This window comes from Sycon ciliatum, chromosome 8 (genome assembly GCF_964019385.1).
Source record: "Sycon ciliatum chromosome 8, ocSycCili1.1, whole genome shotgun sequence".
Taxonomy (NCBI): Eukaryota; Metazoa; Porifera; class Calcarea; order Leucosolenida; family Sycettidae; genus Sycon; species Sycon ciliatum.
The window spans coordinates 8979867-8997535 of NC_088650.1; the positions used below are offsets into that span (position 1 = coordinate 8979867).

At 46.3% G+C, this 17669-nt stretch overlaps 2 protein-coding genes across 2 annotated transcripts; both read right to left on the reverse strand.

The window, feature by feature from the left end:
• Positions 1-4264: 4264 nt before the first annotated feature.
• On the reverse strand, positions 4265-10057 carry LOC135823286 (mucin-19-like). The gene is made up of 4 exons (XM_065336142.1): positions 9111-10057; positions 8728-8857; positions 6838-6889; positions 4265-4738 (listed from the first exon to the last, which is right to left on the reverse strand). The coding sequence occupies exons 1-4, from the start codon at positions 10036-10038 to the stop codon at positions 4409-4411; spliced, it is 1440 nt and encodes a 479-aa protein (XP_065192214.1). The 5' UTR covers positions 10039-10057; the 3' UTR covers positions 4265-4408.
• A 4141-nt stretch (positions 10058-14198) lies between these two features.
• On the reverse strand, positions 14199-14855 carry LOC135823532 (uncharacterized). The gene has a single exon (XM_065336376.1). The coding sequence runs from the start codon at positions 14853-14855 to the stop codon at positions 14199-14201; it is 657 nt and encodes a 218-aa protein (XP_065192448.1).
• Positions 14856-17669: the final 2814 nt, after the last annotated feature.

A 17669-nucleotide genomic window follows, 5' to 3' on the forward strand; every position in this document is an offset into this window, starting at 1 on the left:
AAACCTAAAAATCTGTAGAATTTTAGCAGTACATGTACTTCAAGTAAAAACGACTACATCTTATACAGTGAGCGAGTGCGACAAAATGGCACAAAACTGACAAGGAGTACTGAGACATTCGGCAACCTGACACCTAGCTCCAACACTTCTCCAAGACGCAAACCAACAACCTTCCAACTAGGAAGGCTCAGGTTCGGAAAGGTCCAAGAGGGGAAGGAAAGCGCAACGAACACTCGTAACATGTTGTCCTTTTCCTTTCTTCATCATAACTATTATTGGCTCACCATCCGAGTTCAAACAAGACTACGTGTGTTTTCATGATCCATTGTCTTCCCTGGGGTAGTCTCCATCTACATGTATATGTACATGTGGCTGTTTCTGGCTAGTATCAATTCTATCACACTTATCAATCTTCCTTATTGGCGTCAGAGGCTACACTGGAGAAGCTGAACGCCTTCCATAGACGTCAACTACGGAACTATTAATTTACTTGTTCGGAATTAGGTATCCCGCCATCATCTCCAACAAAGACCTACATGTATATTCCAGAGCACACACACAGCCACTTTCGCACACCGTTGCTGTCCGCCGTTTTCGGATGTTGGGTCATGTTCTGAGGATGCCCTCAGATGGCCCACCACAGCAGGCAATGGACAATTACTTCCGTCAATTACCTGGTCACGGCAGTCAAGGCAAGCACAGCTGCCAGAGACATACCACAGAGACATACCACTGAAGACCATGACTGATCTGAGTGGGCTCAGAATGCGCGCTTTGGACAAGCCATCATGGAGGGAACTCTCAGCCTGAGCTGGTTTTGCTCGCGGCTGCAACGCACGGGGTAGTGAATCCAGGACAGAAGCGGACCAGGCATCATGACTTTGCACATCTATTGTTATGCTGCTTCATTACGCGACCTGTTTTATTATTATTATTATTATTATTGGCGTCACGCCTTTCTGGAATAAAACTGAATAATAAATAATTATTAGTAATGCATGGCAGCCGGGGTTACTGCATTCTACCGACGTGACAGCTTCAATGGCACACCAAGTAAACGTGACGCGGAAAACAGAGAATCACTACACTCTGTCTAGCTACAGTGCCGGTGTTTGATGAATTGAAACGGGTTCTAGGTGCGCGCACAGCAAGAAGTCTTCTACAATGCAGATGCCGGTATGACCGTTTTCTTCAAGTGCAACGCTGATGTCAGCAACACGGCAACAGGCGGAATCACTTATACCTATCGGTGAGAAGGGTCCGACCTAGTCTAGTCGTTACCTACCAGCATGTGCTCGCACCCTACAAACACAGCACAGACAACTGCACTGCAACTGCAAAATTTATTGACCATGTTGACAAGGATGCGGCTTGTGCAAGTTGTGGGGTTAAACTTATAATTATAGGTCTTACACGCCCGCTTGTGTGAGAGACTTATCCCCTCTCCTCTGTCTCTGACTCACTAGTAGTAGTGGTGAGATCTGCATTCGACACTGAGGACATATACGCGAAGTGGTGGCCTGCAGATGTGAATGTCTTTGCTTGATGTGTTCCTCAACACGTCCGGTGATGGACATGCCGCCGCAAATCCAGCTAAACGTTACGCTACTTTATTGTAGAATCGTGTCATGAGAGAGTGTGTTGCTATTACCGGTATGGATATCTATGTACATGTGCATTGTAGAGCCGGTACAATGACAACTAGCTTGCAGCCAATTATAATATTATTGATATGAAGATGGAATTGATCAGTACAGTAGTTGTAAACATGTTTACAACCGCTGATCAGTTCCATTTTGATATTGCGTTGTCACCGTGGTCACTAGGGGTAAGCGGATTATGCCGGCATTATTTTTGGCATAATCAGGTCCTTTGTGAGAAGCAGCATAAAATGGCATCTGAAAAACAACGGCAGATGCCCAATGAGGCTGTTATACACACCTGCATAGCTGAATTAGGTATAATGTTTGGCATAATCAGGTCCTTTTTCGAAGGAGCATAAAGTGGCATCCGAAAAACAAGGGCAGATGCCCAATGAGGCTGTTATATACACACCTGCTATTGAAGGACCATACATAGCGCTTCTTGTCGATTTGGAATCATATTTTTAGCAGCCACTATAGGACATCTCCCAAAAGTTTTGCGTTTGCTTGTGAATTTGGTATTCCTCTTGCATATTATTGTCTTGTTCTTCCACAAAGCTCCCAGTCCATATCATGACAATGGTCTGAGTCCTTTTTTCATGACGATTATCTGTTCTTAGTGTGTATGATGACTCTCATTTTTCTGTACTGTGTCGTGCGCGTTATGTCCAACAGTTGAAAGTCCTTGAGGCAGTTTGCATACGTATTCATAAGCCTGTTTTGTGTAAGCAGAAGGAGCACGTTGTTGCACTGAAGTTGTATTCGTAGGTTGACACTTCGTTTAGTGCTTTCTCGCCTTTGGTTACGTAATCTTGTTACCTTTTTGCGTTTCCCCTAGTGGTTTTATTGCACTTGTATCTTGTTGTTATTTCTAACACCTTTCTATTTACAGTACTTAACTTCAGTTTCTTTGGTTGTATCCTTAGTTCCGTATTTTTCCCACTGATGATAGGAACAAGAAAATCGACTATGGGTTTTCAATAATATTTTTGTTATAAAATACACAGTAAATACATGTCAAACAAGTAACGTAGTTGCGTGATGTCTGCGGCCTTCATCCTATTCATAGCTATATTAAAATTATTATCTCCACGTAGATTATTATCTGTTCTTTTGGTCTTTTTGGTGAAGCATGTGTGTGTGCTGTGTGTGTGTGTGCTGTGTGTGTGTGTGCTGTGTGTGTGTGTGTGTGTGTGTGTGTGTGTGTGTGTGTGTGTGTGTGTGTGTGTGTGTGTGTGTGTGTGTGTGTGTGTGTGTGTGTGTGTGTGTGTGTGTGTGTGTGTGTGTGTGTGTGTGTGTGTGTGTGTGTGTGTGTGTGTGTGTGTGTGTGTGTGTGTGTGTGTGTGTGTGTGTGTGTGTGTGTGTGTGTGTGTGTGTGTGTGTGTGTGTGTGTAGTGGCGGTCAATTCATCAGCCTTGCAAGCTGTTGAATGGTGTAATCCCAGCACAAGTTGCTATGTCTAACATAGCTGTTCGCTATCATCACTTCCGCGATGGGTAGGTCTGAGGTATGAGGTCTGAGGTGTGTGTGAGAGAGGTCTCGTCCTTTGAAAAAACCGGAGCCCGAGAAAATGATAGTGAATCACGAAGCATTTTTAAATCGGCTCAAAGCACCAAGTCAGAGTGATCTACATCTTGTTGCGGCAGCGAGAAATACAGCGAGCCTTCCACACACATCACAATCATTGATCTTTCTCAGTATAGTTACAAACTTTCACTTGCATGCTTATACATGCTCATCAATATAAATGCTGGCACTCTGCACAGGACACGTAGAGAGGGCCTAGGGCACGACAGAAATGTGTAAAAATAATTTAAAAAAGCAAGAACTGTGACGTCAGAAGAATGCGCTGATGTAACTACCGTACTGGCAATATATGTTGCCGCGTAACGCGTAACGCAGGGGGGTGCGGCGTAACGCGCGACCAGGCTAGTGCGACAAATTTTCGTTGAGTTCGTAACGCGCGTCCGGCGGGGTGCGGCGATCTTTTCATTGCAGTTTGCACTGCAAAAAAAGGCTGAAATCTGTGAAAGCACGTGTACCGCGCGGTGAAAAGTTCAAAACTGGACGCAGCAGGAAGTCCTGACACTCGCTCTTCCCCTATGTCACTTTCCTTTTGATGATCTTTTTGTGAACAGATGATCACTCTGATAGTTAAAATATACAGTCTTCTATTGATATCGTTGTCGCCCTTTGCCGTAGGGTTTGTAACAGTTGGATAGCAACTGAATTTCTGTGGCTTCAATGTGGATGAAAAGAAAAAATGATGCGGCAAAAGCAAAAAAAATGATGCGGCAATAGCAAAAAAGTGATGCGGCAATAGCAAAAAAAGGACTGCGGCAATATAGAAACCTGTGTAACGGCTCCTGTGCGACTTTGCATGTAACGCCCTGCGTGCGGCAAACATGTGCCAATGTAACGCTTCATGGCCTCACTGCGGCAACATATATTGCCAGTACGGTATACTACTACACCTACACTGGTAGTTAGCCTTGGTACAAAACTCCTCAGGAACACTCCTCCATTTTGACGGTTGCCCTCTGCTCTGGAGCATTCCTCCATGCATAGGGCGCTAGCGCTGGGAGTGCACACAGAGATCAAGGGATTCTTCGGGGGGGGGGGGCGTTCTCGTCAGGTGATGCAGAACAGATTCTATGACTACAGTTCTACTACAGTACCACAAAACCATGTATGCAAATACCTTTAGCACATAATTATTAGCGGTGTTAGTGATCTCGCACTACTAGTGCCTACGTTACTAGTCGTTAGTTGAGCCTTGATTGAGAGCTTTGTTGATGGCTAGAAGACCGGTGGTGTTCATTTGGGTAGTCCACTCGAATGTCGCGCGATTGAGCTCGAAGATCCGTTTGCAGCTCCGATGACCTTCGACTGGACGTCCCCATGTCGCCAGGAACAGGACTCGCATTGCGGACTACCAGTATCCCTGACCGTGCAGGTATGGCATCGGGTGAAGTGACGTAGTCGTTATCCGCTCTGGTGGGGCGTTGCTCCTTGTAATTTTCCAGGTACGCGGACCCCTGTGGTGCGGTACGCTTGCTGTTCAATGCATTGCTGTCTGTCTCCAGAGGCAATACCTGTGAGCAGGAGCAGAGATCAAAAAGTGAAATAACGATGTATAATCAGCGTCGAATGTCTCATTATCCTTGCCAGTGAGTGTTGTGCCTTGTTGTCGCACTATCTGGCTGTATACTATCTCGTTATCTTGATGGACTGTTAGTCATAACTTGTAACTTATTGATCCTTTCACTTTATATAATCATTTCATTCCTATTTCCATAACGCATAACGCATTCTTCATATTGGTGCACACAGGTAAGAAGGGAACAATGAATAATGCCTGTTTGTGATGCAACTATAAAATAAAAGTAAAACAACAATGAAGTTGATTGTTGGCAAATCAACAAAAGCTCTTAACTCAATATATATACGCACAATGCAAGTAATAATTTAGACCCTAAGTAGCGCGATAAAATGAGAGCTGAAAGAAACATTACACCATTCAACGATATCAGGTGACAACAGATCATAAGAGCTTTTGTTGATTTGCCAGTAATCCTCTGATGAGATGACGACGAAAACGTTTAGGAACAAGCTTCTTTATTTACATGAAAACAAGATTTGCTTATGGTGTTTGTACTGAGTGCGCAGCTTACTCTATTTATTGCGTTGATTACATTTTTATCTCCACGGAAGCTTAATAATAATAATAATAATAATAATAATAATAATAGTTCAGTTGGTTGTTAGGAGTTTTCCGAACCCTAACTCAATTTATACAAAGAGAAAGACCAAGGAACTACAAGTTACGCTATACTGTCCACTAACACGACCAGTTACTAAACAATCAGCTCATGCGATAACATTGCACGACACTGACCGACGGTACTGACGTTCTACAACTAACTACAACGTGCGACCTGCATGATGTCGACTGCTTGCGTGGCCTTCTCAAGAGGGTCAATGTTGTCCAGGAGACAACGGCTAAGCAGTCAACCATGCTTTCTTATTTTAGCAAGGAGTAGTGTCCTGCCAATTTTCATGTGTGTGTGTGTGTGTGCGTGTGTGTGCAAGAGTACATGTGAACATGTTCTCTGTTTTACTTTATCACTTTATCACTGTGTATATTCCTGGAGAACAGTTGAGAATATAAAGCCGTGCACCAAATACTTGGGTCGACACGGAAAAACCCTGCGTTTTGACGTATGATACATACATGCAATTGGGTAGGGCCGGGTCAGAGGGCAGGATTTCTAGGAGTAGGCTGAGGAAGATTGTGCCTGAAAAAGCACCACTTATATACTGCTCTCCAGGCCAAACCATCACCAGGGATACAAACTCACAGAGACGCTTTGTTTCCAGCGCGACAAACACCTCGTGAAGCCCCAGGTAGCAGCGTGAGTCAGAGTCGCTCATGGAGTTGTGCTAAACAGACGTTGAGAGCCAGTATAGCTATTCACAACGCTGTCACCACACAGTCAAGTGTCAAGTTGGGCAAGAAGCGTGTGTTCCTAGTTGGAACAATCAACTTCATAACTATTACCGCCGAAGTCGCAACTTCTAAGTTTGTAAAACAACAAGTTGAAGAAGAGGTTGTAGCGACATCGGCGATCCTTTTAAGGATCGTGTCACACGGTTGAGGGAGTAACACGCAATTGTGTTTGTGTGCTGTTGGTGCAACACACAACTCAACAACATGCTGGGCAGAGAAGAATGTTTTTGAAGATTGAGTGACAGCAGTGTGAATTGCAGTCGCAGTTGAGATCGGGTTGGCCACCCATCATTGTAAAGTGGAAATTTGGAATAAATCAACACTTCAGTATCTATGCTAATAAAGTCTTTTGGGCGCCGAATCAAATGGCCATGGTCCAAGGAGGCTAATGTGTACCGTCTTGCCTGCTATTCCCAATCAAACACAGCCATAATGTGGAATTTCAGATGATGTTGAAATGGGAGTCACTGGCAAGCACTGGAATAGTTCAGTGAAAATGTTAGACGTGGGAGAGCGTTCGATTGGGGGCCCAACTTTGCAAGACGGCATACATGTACATCACCACCTTCTGCCAACCACAACCATTCGACTCAGCGCCCAGGGGAACATGCTGGAGGATGTCTGCAATACGAACACTGTCCCAGGCAGATAATCACGAGTGTAGAGTTCTGCTTTCCGACTTACCGCCTCTCTATCTCTGCATCTCAAACTGGTGTAGTGTGCAAGCGTGCTGCTGCTGTATAGACAAGGTGTCCAGGAAAGACAGTGGAAGAACACGGACAGGCTTTGATCAGGCGGAACACACAATGACATGCATGTACGGGGGAATCTCATGGATGACCATTTTTTGCTCCAGAAGACCAAGTTGGACAAATCACAGAGTGTGTATTCAACGGTATTTCCCCTGTGTATTCCCTGTGTATTCCCAGTGTATTTAATGTGTACGGGTAAGTTATTCATTGAATCCTTGGGCATACATTGTGCATTGAGTATGTACTGTGTGTACCATGTATTCAGAATCACTGGCTATAACTACATTGTATAAACAAGGAACAAGAAAAACAGATACAGTGCACTCTCATTATTGCGAAAAATACACCATCGGCCCTTTGATGTTCATCCTAAAGGGGTTGACTATGGATTTGCATGAAACAATTGGCCTTTATAGAAAGGTGATCTTTCAGCACAGGTTAATATGTACATGCAATTACTAATTAGGGTGCATCATGCAGCATGGCTGAGTGTATACAGCTACAATTGAGTGTACGTGGTCATTAAAACCAACGGGCCTGTAGAGGCAGGTGGTGATCTCTACAGACAGGTGGTGATCTCTGAAGACAGGTGGTGATCTCTGAAGACAGGTGGTGATTTCTGAATACAGGTGGTTGTCTCTAAAGACGAGTGATGCTCTCTGAAGACAGGTGGTGATATCTGAAGACAGGTGGTGATCTCTGAAGACAGGTGGTGATCTCTGAAGACAGGTGGTGATCTCTGAAGACAGGTGGTGATCTCTGAAGACAGGTGGTGATCTCTGAAGACAGGTGGTGATCTCTGAAGACAGGTGGTGATATCTGAAGACAGGTGGTGATCTCTGAAGACAGGTGGTGATCTCTGAAGACAGGTGGTGATCTCTGAAGACAGGTGGTGATCTCTGAAGACAGGTGGTGATCTCTGAAGACAGGTGGTGGTCTTTAAAGACAGGTGGTGATCTCTGAAGACAGGTGGTGATCTCTGAATACAGGTGGTTGTCTCTAAAGACGAGTGATGCTCTCTGAAGACAGGTGGTGATCTCTGAAGACAGGTGGTGATCTCTAAAGACAGGTGGTGATCTCTGAAGACAGGTGGTGATCTCTGAAGACAGGTGGTGATCTCTGAAGACAGGTGGTGATCTCTGAAGACAGGTGGTGATCTCTGAAGACAGGTGGTGATCTCTAAAGACAGGTGGTGATCTCTGAAGACAGGTGGTGATCTCTGAAGACAGGTGGTGATCTCTGAAGACAGGTGGTGATCTCTGAAGACAGGTGGTGATCTTTAAAGACAGGTGGTGATCTCTGAAGACAGGTGGTGATCTCTGAAGACAGGTGGTGATTTCTGAAGACAGGTGGTGATCTCTGAAGACAGGTTGTGATCTCTGAAGACAGGTGGTGATTTCTGAAGACAGGTGGTGATCTCTAAAGACAGGTGGTAATCTCTGAAGACAGGTGGTGATCTCTGAAGACAGGTGGTGATCTCTGAAGACAGGTTGTGATCTCTGAAGACAGGTGGTGATCTCTGAAGACAGGTGGTGATCTCTGAAGACAGGTGGTGATCTCTGAAGACAGGTGGTGATCTCTGAAGACAGGTGGTGATCTCTGAATACAGGTGGTTGTCTCTAAAGACGAGTGCTGCTCTCCTACTGCATGCAGTGGTCACTTGATCAAGCCACTATGGTACATGTACATGTACAAGTACTCTAGATGCCTCAGTACAAAGCAACACTTGAAGCTACATCAGTACAAAGCAACACTTGAAGCTACATCAGTACAAAGCAACACTTGAAGCTACATCAGTACATGTATGTGTATGTGTACTCACCATGTTCGCTGCCTCAATATGACAGCAACGACTATGATGCTCATGGTCAGCAACAAGAGGCCCACACCGCCCATTACTGCACCAATGATGACAGGCGCATGATTCCTTCCAGTGTTGCCAGATTCTGGTTCTAAGGAAGCAAAGTGAAAATCAACATAGCGTTTGAGTGGCTAGAAAAAGGCCTAGTCTCCCCAAGTAGTTGTGCGTTTACCTTGATAAAGATACGTGAGTGCACCACGTCTCTTACTGTTAATAGGCTAATGCGTCATACCAGTAACCCACTGAACTCTACTTCAAAGTATACAGTCATGTACTTAAAACAGTCTGCTGACCATGACGTCATGAATACACCAGTAGTCGGACCTGTACCTCAGTCACCTCACCAGTGCTAGCTGGTGCTGAAGCTCTTCTTGATGCAGTGCTAGCTGGTGCTGAAGCTCTTCTTGATGCAGTGCTAGCTGGTGCTGAAGCTCTTCTTGATGCAGTGCTAGCTGGTGCTGAAGCTCTTCTTGATGCAGTGCTAGCTGGTGCTGAAGCTCTTCTAGATGCAGTGCTAGCTGGTGCTAAAGCTCTTCTTGATGCAGTGCTAGCTGGTGCTGAAGCTCTCCTTGATGCAGTGCTAGCTGGTGCTGAAGCTCTTCTTGATGCAGTGCTAGCTGGTGCCAAAGCTCTTCTTGATGCAGTGCTAGCTGGTGCTGAAGCTCTTCTTGATGCAGTGCTAGCTGGTGCTGAAGCTCTTCTTGATGCAGTGCTAGCTGGTGCTGAAGCTCTTCTTGATGCAGTGCTGGCGGAGGTTGACTTCTGACTTGATAATGATGTAGATGCGGGCCGTCTTCTCATCGTAGCTACCGCTGTGGGTATGCCATGAGCATATTCAAATGTGTCAGCTGGTTGGGTTGAAGCAGCGGATGGAGCAGGCGGTGGTGTCCTTGTGCGGATTGTTCTGGAGATGGATGCCGGCGATACTGTCATAGGAACGGCGTGCGATTGTGCGGCACTAGAGGATGCGGTAGTATTGGCATGCGAGCGTGAAGAACTGTCCGTTGGAGGTGTACTCCCACTAGTTGATGAGGTGTCCACGTCCGTAGACACCGCTGTAGAGACCAGAACAGCTGGAATAGCTCCTGTAGACACCGGAGCAGCTGTGAGTGTCGTTGCCGTGGCAATCTCACATGCCGCCCCGGTGAAGCCGGGTGCACATGTGCAACTGAACGTCCCCGCGTCGCCATGGCATGTTCCGGAATTTCCACACGGTGCACTGGCGCAATCGTTCATGTTGGTTTCGCAACGTGTGCCGGTTGTCCCGGCCATGCATTTACAAGCGTATCCACCGGCCTGTGAAGCAAACAACAGCATTATTAGTACATCACTGATTACCTACATTAATGTACATGACCACATTATCACATTTTTCCTTTCATGCAACTCCTCCACCATGGCAAATTGTGTTTGATTTGCCCGTAAAAGAGGCTGCATCACAATGTCGTGTGGTTCTTTCACTAGAGTTTCCTTCCTTGTCGATCCCTACAGTTTAGCTTTGAGTGTTCCGAACTCAAAAAAAGCTACATGTACATGTACATGTACATGTACATGTATGCCAATTCAACTATCCCTTCTGAATACATGCGCAATCTCACGTACAGTTGTCATGTGCAAAGTTTTTGTTTAGATATTTAATAGAGAGGTTCTGCAAAACGAAAATGCGTACAAACTTTCCCTCTACATTGATGCGTCTAGCACATCTCAATTCTAAAATCCACCGGGAATCCACAGGAAAACTACTCAGACTACACTGTTGTTATTCATTGCAAAAGAACACCGAAAGGCCAAACCGCATGGTGAAGACTAATGTCTAGACTACTGAAGGATTCTCTGAATCCTTGTGCCATAACAAAGAGAAAATACAGAATGTGTAGTGCGCCAAAGTTAGCGTATGTACAAACATGTAATAATTACAACGCGCAATAAAAGGAGTACAAATATCCGGCAAAGGACACGAATGGTGTACGGTAAAGAAAGACACGTGCATGCATGAGTACCCTAGCAAAAGTGGACAAACCTAACGTAGATCCACGTGGTACTAATCGAGTACCGTACGCTACATATTTATGCAAAGAAATATCAAATAACATATTATCATAAAAGAATGCAAATAATTTAATTTCAAAACACATGGAAAATCTCCGTAAAACAAATCGTTAAAACCGGAGGCTTATCGCAAATCACTACAATACTCCCCCACCAGTGGACGGAAATGCAAAGAAAGTCCACGAAAAGACTGAGAGGAGAGAGAAACGACAATGGTGAAATGTAAGAATAGTGATAACTGTTATATACAAGAATGTTCATGGTGAATATTTACAAGTCATGTACAAATAGCATAGCCACAGAATCAACAGTCACTCAATGAGCTTCAAAGTGTACGTACCGGATAGGCTGAGGAGGTCGCTGGGCATGAAGCGACTGAACAGGAACAGCTGGAGTGGGCACAGTTGATGGCGAAGGCATATGAGCTGGCTTCAGCCGATCAAGCGAGATGGTGTCCCGTCGACCATTGACATTGACCACAAAGTACTTTTCAGCACGACTGATGACTGGGTGTGGGCCAGTATATGGGGGTTGCAGTGGTTTCTTCACAGCATCTGTACGAATGAAGACATGGGTGGCGGACTGAAGAGCAGGGGCAACGTGAGTAGCTCGAGTAGCAGGAGCATCTCGCGGCTCGACAGGGCGGATGTCACGCATCATGGTCCGTAGGGCAATGGCATACGGAGCAGCTGACAGAAGAGACTCAGATGAAGATGTGAAGAATTCACCAGGCAAACGGAGGGTTGTACCATAAACCAGCTCGGCAACACTGCAATCTAGATCGGTGCGTAGAGCGGAGCGAATACCGAGGAGAACGAGCGGCAAACGGTGAAACCAGTTGGCTGATTGGGTAGCGGTCAGAGCAGATTTAAGCTGGCGGTGGAAACGTTCCACAGTGCCATTGCTCTGTGGATGATATGCTGTCGTACGAATGCGATTAGAGCCAAGAAGACTGCATATTGACTGGAAGAGAACAGATTCAAACTGTCGACCACGATCTGTCGTGATAGTTGACGGCGTACCAAATCTGGCAATCCAACCAGAGACCAGATTGAATGCGACGGTTTCCGCGGTGCAATCATGGAGAGGAATGGCTTCCGGCCATCTAGTGAAGCGATCAACACAGGTGAGTAGGTACGTGAAACCTTGTGAAGATGGGAGTGGTCCGACCAGGTCAATATGAATATGGTCGAAACGAGCAGATGGTGGCATGAAGCGACTAAGAGGGGTCTTAGTGTGACGATGCACTTTCGATCGTTGGCATGACAGGCAGGAACGAGACCAGTTGCGCACATCACGGTTCATGGAAGGCCAGACGTATCGAGCGGTAACGAGACGTTGTGTAGCACGAATACCAGGGTGAGACAAATTATGCAGCATGTTGAATACGGGTTGGCGGAAGTCGGGAGGTACGTACGGGCGAGGTGAACCAGTGGAGGTGTCGCACCATAGCAACTGAGAAGAGACAGGCGAAGCAACTTCTTGCCACACTAAACTGGACGAATCATTATTTCGGAGAGCGATGAATTCAGGACAGTTACTCTGAGCGGTGGCGAGAGCAGCAAAGTCGACTGAGGATGGCTGGACAATAGCATCCAGTGGTCGTGACAACGTGTCGGCAACGATGTTCTGAGTGCCCTTGACAAAGCGGATATCAGTGGTGAATTCGGCTATGAAGGACAAGTGTCGTGCCTCACGGGGAGAATGGCGAGTTGACGGCAAGTGAATGGCATGGGTCAGCGGCTTATGATCGGTCATGATATGAAATGACCGGCCCTCAACATAGTGGCGAAAGTGCTTGACAGCTAGATACATAGCCAGTAATTCGCGACCAAAAGTAGGATAGCGGCATTCAGTAGGGGAAAGCTTCTTGCTAAAGAAAGCTAGCGGCTGCCATGCACCGTCGACAAACTGCTGAAGCACAGCTCCGACACAATAGTCAGATGCATCGCACATGACATTGATGGGTGCCTCAGGGTTAGGGTGCGATAATAATGTAGTGGTAGCTAGAAGGCATTTCACTTGATCAAATGCAGATTCAGCAGCTTCAGTCCAACAGAACGAGGAGTCATGCTTACGTTTGCCGATGAGCAGATCCGTGAGAGGCTTCACGATGGCGGCACAGTTAGGTAGGAAACGACGGTAGAAATTCACCATACCTAGAAACTCACGAAGCTGACGGAGAGAAGTTGGTGGTTTGAACTGCCGAATAACCTGAACACGTTGGGAAGTTGGCTCAATACCATGACGACTGACGTTGTGGCTGAGGAACTCGATGGTAGAAACAGAGAATACGCACTTTGCAGGATTAATGACGAGGCCGTGCTCTTGCAGACGCTGTAAGACCAAGCGGACGTGCTTGCGGTGCGTCTCAGGATCCGAACTGGCAATTAGGATGTCGTCAATATACACAAAGCAGAAATCCAGGCCATGCAACACTTGATCAACGAAACGCTGAAATGATTGGGCTGCGTTCCGGAGTCCGAAGGGCATACGAACAAATTCGAATAAACCAAATGGGGTCGTAACGGCCGTCTTCGGGATATCATCCTCTGCCACTGGTATCTGGTGGTATGCACGAACCAAGTCTATCTTGCTGAAGACTGAGGCGCCATGAAGATTGGCAGAGAAATCATGGATGTGCGGTATCGGATACCGGTCAGCCACAGTTGCACGATTCAGGCCACGGTAATCACCACATGGGCGCCAGTCACCATTTGGTTTGGGAACCATGTGCAATGGACTGGCCCATGGGGAGGACGATGGTCGTATGATGCCCGCAGCGAGCATGTGGTCAAATTCCCGACGAGCTACAGCTAAACGATCAGGAGGGAGACGGCGAGGCTTGGCAAATACCGGTGGGCCCGTGGTGACCACATGGTGCTCGACGTTGTGTTTCACAGGTGTGTCGTAGTTGCAGGGGCGGGTGACAGATGGAAACTCATTAATAAGAGCGTTGAACGAACTATCACCAGAGACTGGCAAACAACACGTCGGCTCAGCGGAGGACGAGACTAGACCGCACACACTCAGACTGGTGATGCCATCTAACAGTTTACGACCGTGTAGATCTACACTCAACCGAAAGTGTGCCAGGAAATCTGCACCGATAATAGGTGATGTCACATCAGCAATAATGAACACCCATTGAAACTTACGACGCAGGCCGAAATCCACCGTTACTGAGCGTGTACCATACGTCGGTATGCGAGAACCATTCGCTGCTTGTAACGCATAATCAACTGCATGGCGAGAATCAGTGGCAGATGGTGGTATAACGCTGACCTCGGCGCCGGTGTCCACGAGAAAATCGTGCTTGGTGAAGCGATCGTGGATGAATAATCGGCGACGAGACGGTGCAGGGCCGGGGGCAGTGGTCGCCTTCACCGACCGGCCTGGGAGTTTGACGGCTGCACAAAGGTAGCTGCTCTGGCACAGGGTGGGACGCAGCGACGAGCGTTGTCACCAAACTTGTCGTGATACCAGCACAATCCTGAGGACTTACGGGACTGCGACGAACTGCGCGAACGACCGTAGTTTCGTGTGGGCGATCGAGATGCTGAACGCCCACGAGTACTCAAATCTTGCATCTCTCTGCGGAGGGCTGCGACCTCGGCACGCAACTCCGCCAGAGGTTCAGCAACGGGTTCTGGCACCGTAACAGCACGGACATGGGCTGGCATGACTTCCATGACACGGTCAGCCAGCAGAGATAACTGCTGTATATCAGACTCACGACTGGCTGCAAGTACTACTCTACACTGATCAGGCAGACGCTTCATAAATAACTCCTTGAGGAATTGGCTATCCACTGGAGTATCACCAGCTAGCTGTTGCAGTCTGCGCAATAGGGTAGAAGGCTTCTGATCACCAAGCTCTTCAGCAGATAGGAGCTGGTTGATCCGATGCTGAGCAGAGGCAGAAGTACGCTGGACCAATGCTTCCTTCAGGTGAGTGTAAGGGCGGTCGCTGGGTGGGTTCAGCAGTAAATCCCTTATCTGCATGGCCATCTCCGGTTGCAGTGCACCAACCACATGCATGGTGGAAACGGGAGCGCTCACTAGTTACTCGTTGTGTGATAAATTGAGACTCTACCTGAAGAAACCACAGAGCTGGGTCTTGAATATAGAAGGGTGGAATCTTCAAATTAACGGTTGATACAGTCTCAGGACGAGGAGCAGGATCCGATTGTGCTGCAGCGGCAGGTTGGGATCTCGTAGCTACATCAGTAGCGGTGCTTGACTGAGGATCGCTGCCATTACCGGTACTGTCCTGCACTGTCTTGTTCAGATATGGCGAATGTAGTCGAGAAGAGAGACCTTTGCTAAGGTCACCACGAGCAGGGGTGACAGCTTGGTCCATTCCTAAGCCCGAGGAGGACATCCGAGTTCGTTTCGAGGGGTCACCAATTGATGCGTCTAGCACATCTCAATTCTAAAATCCACCGGGAATCCACAGGAAAACTACTCAGACTACACTGTTGTTATTCATTGCAAAAGAACACCGAAAGGCCAAACCGCATGGTGAAGACTAATGTCTAGACTACTGAAGGATTCTCTGAATCCTTGTGCCATAACAAAGAGAAAATACAGAATGTGTAGTGCGCCAAAGTTAGCGTATGTACAAACATGTAATAATTACAACGCGCAATAAAAGGAGTACAAATATCCGGCAAAGGACACGAATGGTGTACGGTAAAGAAAGACACGTGCATGCATGAGTACCCTAGCAAAAGTGGACAAACCTAACGTAGATCCACGTGGTACTAATTGAGTACCGTACGCTACATATTTATGCAAAGAAATATCAAATAACATATTATCATAAAAGAATGCAAATAATTTAATTTCAAAACACATGGAAAATCTCCGTAAAACAAATCGTTAAAACCGGAGGCTTATCGCAAATCACTACAACATCATGAGGTGCGAAACTTCGCACGAACTTTCGCAACTTTGGAAGCGAAACTTGCAGGGAACACGAAATGAACTGTCGTAGGAAATTTCGTGAGATCGGATCGGGTCATGGCGTACGTGCACTTGGCCCGCGCAAACTACGAAAATGTGCAGAACGCAAAGTTCGTGCAAAAATTCGTACACACTTTCGCAAGGACTGTCGCGAAACTACATGTACGTTCGAATTTTCGTTTTGCAGAACCTCTCTATTTTAATTTGTTCACATTTGTTTAAAAAAAATGTGAACCTCTCTCACAACTGCCCGAACGCCATTGGACCAATATATAACATGCACCTCCAGCTGTGGTTCATATCACGAGTGGATACTGTTCACGCTGATACGTACACATGATGTACATGTACAAGCACCCAAGGACGTACACTGACCAGATGCAAGCAGATACCGCTGTTCAAGCATGGTTGCTCAGCGAAACCGTCAGTGTTCACCATACACCTTGTACCTGTAACACCTGTACAAATGGAAAAAAACAAAGCACACTCGCCCATATCATCGTTTTGTCGAGAAACCATGCACTTCACATTGTCTTCCCTGTACCCTATATCCTTGATTTGGGGCTATGTCTAAGGAACACGGCGTTACTGGACCAAACTGTCATGGTGGGTGAATGAGATTCACCCAGAGATGAAAGGAGCCAACTTGAACGAAATCGGAAATGTGGCCATGTCCGGTGATATCTGGTCATTACAAACATTGATTCTTTTAAAACACATTCTCCGAGTTCCTTCGTACTACTGAAGTATTCATGCCCCGGTCCATTTTGCCGAGAACTCAACCCATACTCAACCCATACTCAACGGGCCATACTCAACGGGCCATACTCAACCCATACTCAACCCATACACTGGGTACCCTGTAGTCTGTTGAGACTGCTAAAACATTTACTTCGAAGTAAACTGATTTTATTCCAAAAACTTGTACAGCCAAGTACATTCACGCCTTCATCTTTTCAAATAATCGTGTCAGATAAAAATTCGTACCTGACGATGGCAATTTTGCCGAAACGTTGTACATAAAAGGAATCAGGAGTATAATCGATGCAGACATGGCCAGACAACAACGAGTTCATGGAATTTTTTAAGGATTTTTATGTTATTCAAAATCGATTTTCGTGTTCCGCTCATCAGTGAATAGTATCGGAACTGAGGGTACTGTGTACAACAATAGAACATTTTATAACAGCATAATTAATTAAAAGTGTGAACAACAAAGGAAGTGCTACAGCATTACATAATAGGTGTCAAACATAGTGCTAACGTATATAACTGAGTGCAGCCACAAAGCAAGAGGTGATACAGTGCAACATGACACAACATTTACATCTGATAACCAGCTACGAGAACAACTTTAGCGCGACTACATGCTTCTTTTGTTTACAAAGAACAGGATTATGCACACGAATACATACAGCTTCCAGAACCTTCAACTGCTTAACATAACTTGCACGGCACAAAACAGAAAAGTGAGAATCATCGTACACAACAAGACAATCTGGACGTGATAACAAGTGACAAAATACAGCTGACTTTTTGCTCACGTCGCTCTCTTCCGTCTCATCCCGCTCCTTTCCTTCGACCTCCTCCGCCTTATCCTCGTCCTCCGTCTCATCTTCATCATCATCGTCCTCATCACCACCATCATCATCATCAGTCACTTCCTCATCATCCGTTTGATGCTCAGTCTCACTGCACTCCTTATCAGCCTCCAACATGGCTCCATCATCTCCACCAGCATCACAAGTCGTTTGACCGCTGCTCCGCGTCACCGTTGCTGGGTTCTCTGCTACTGCACACCCATTTCCACTGTCCATTTTGCGTGGACCAAGTCCATTCCGTGCATAAATTTCAAGTGAATAGTTTGCTGTGCTTCTTCTGGGTCTA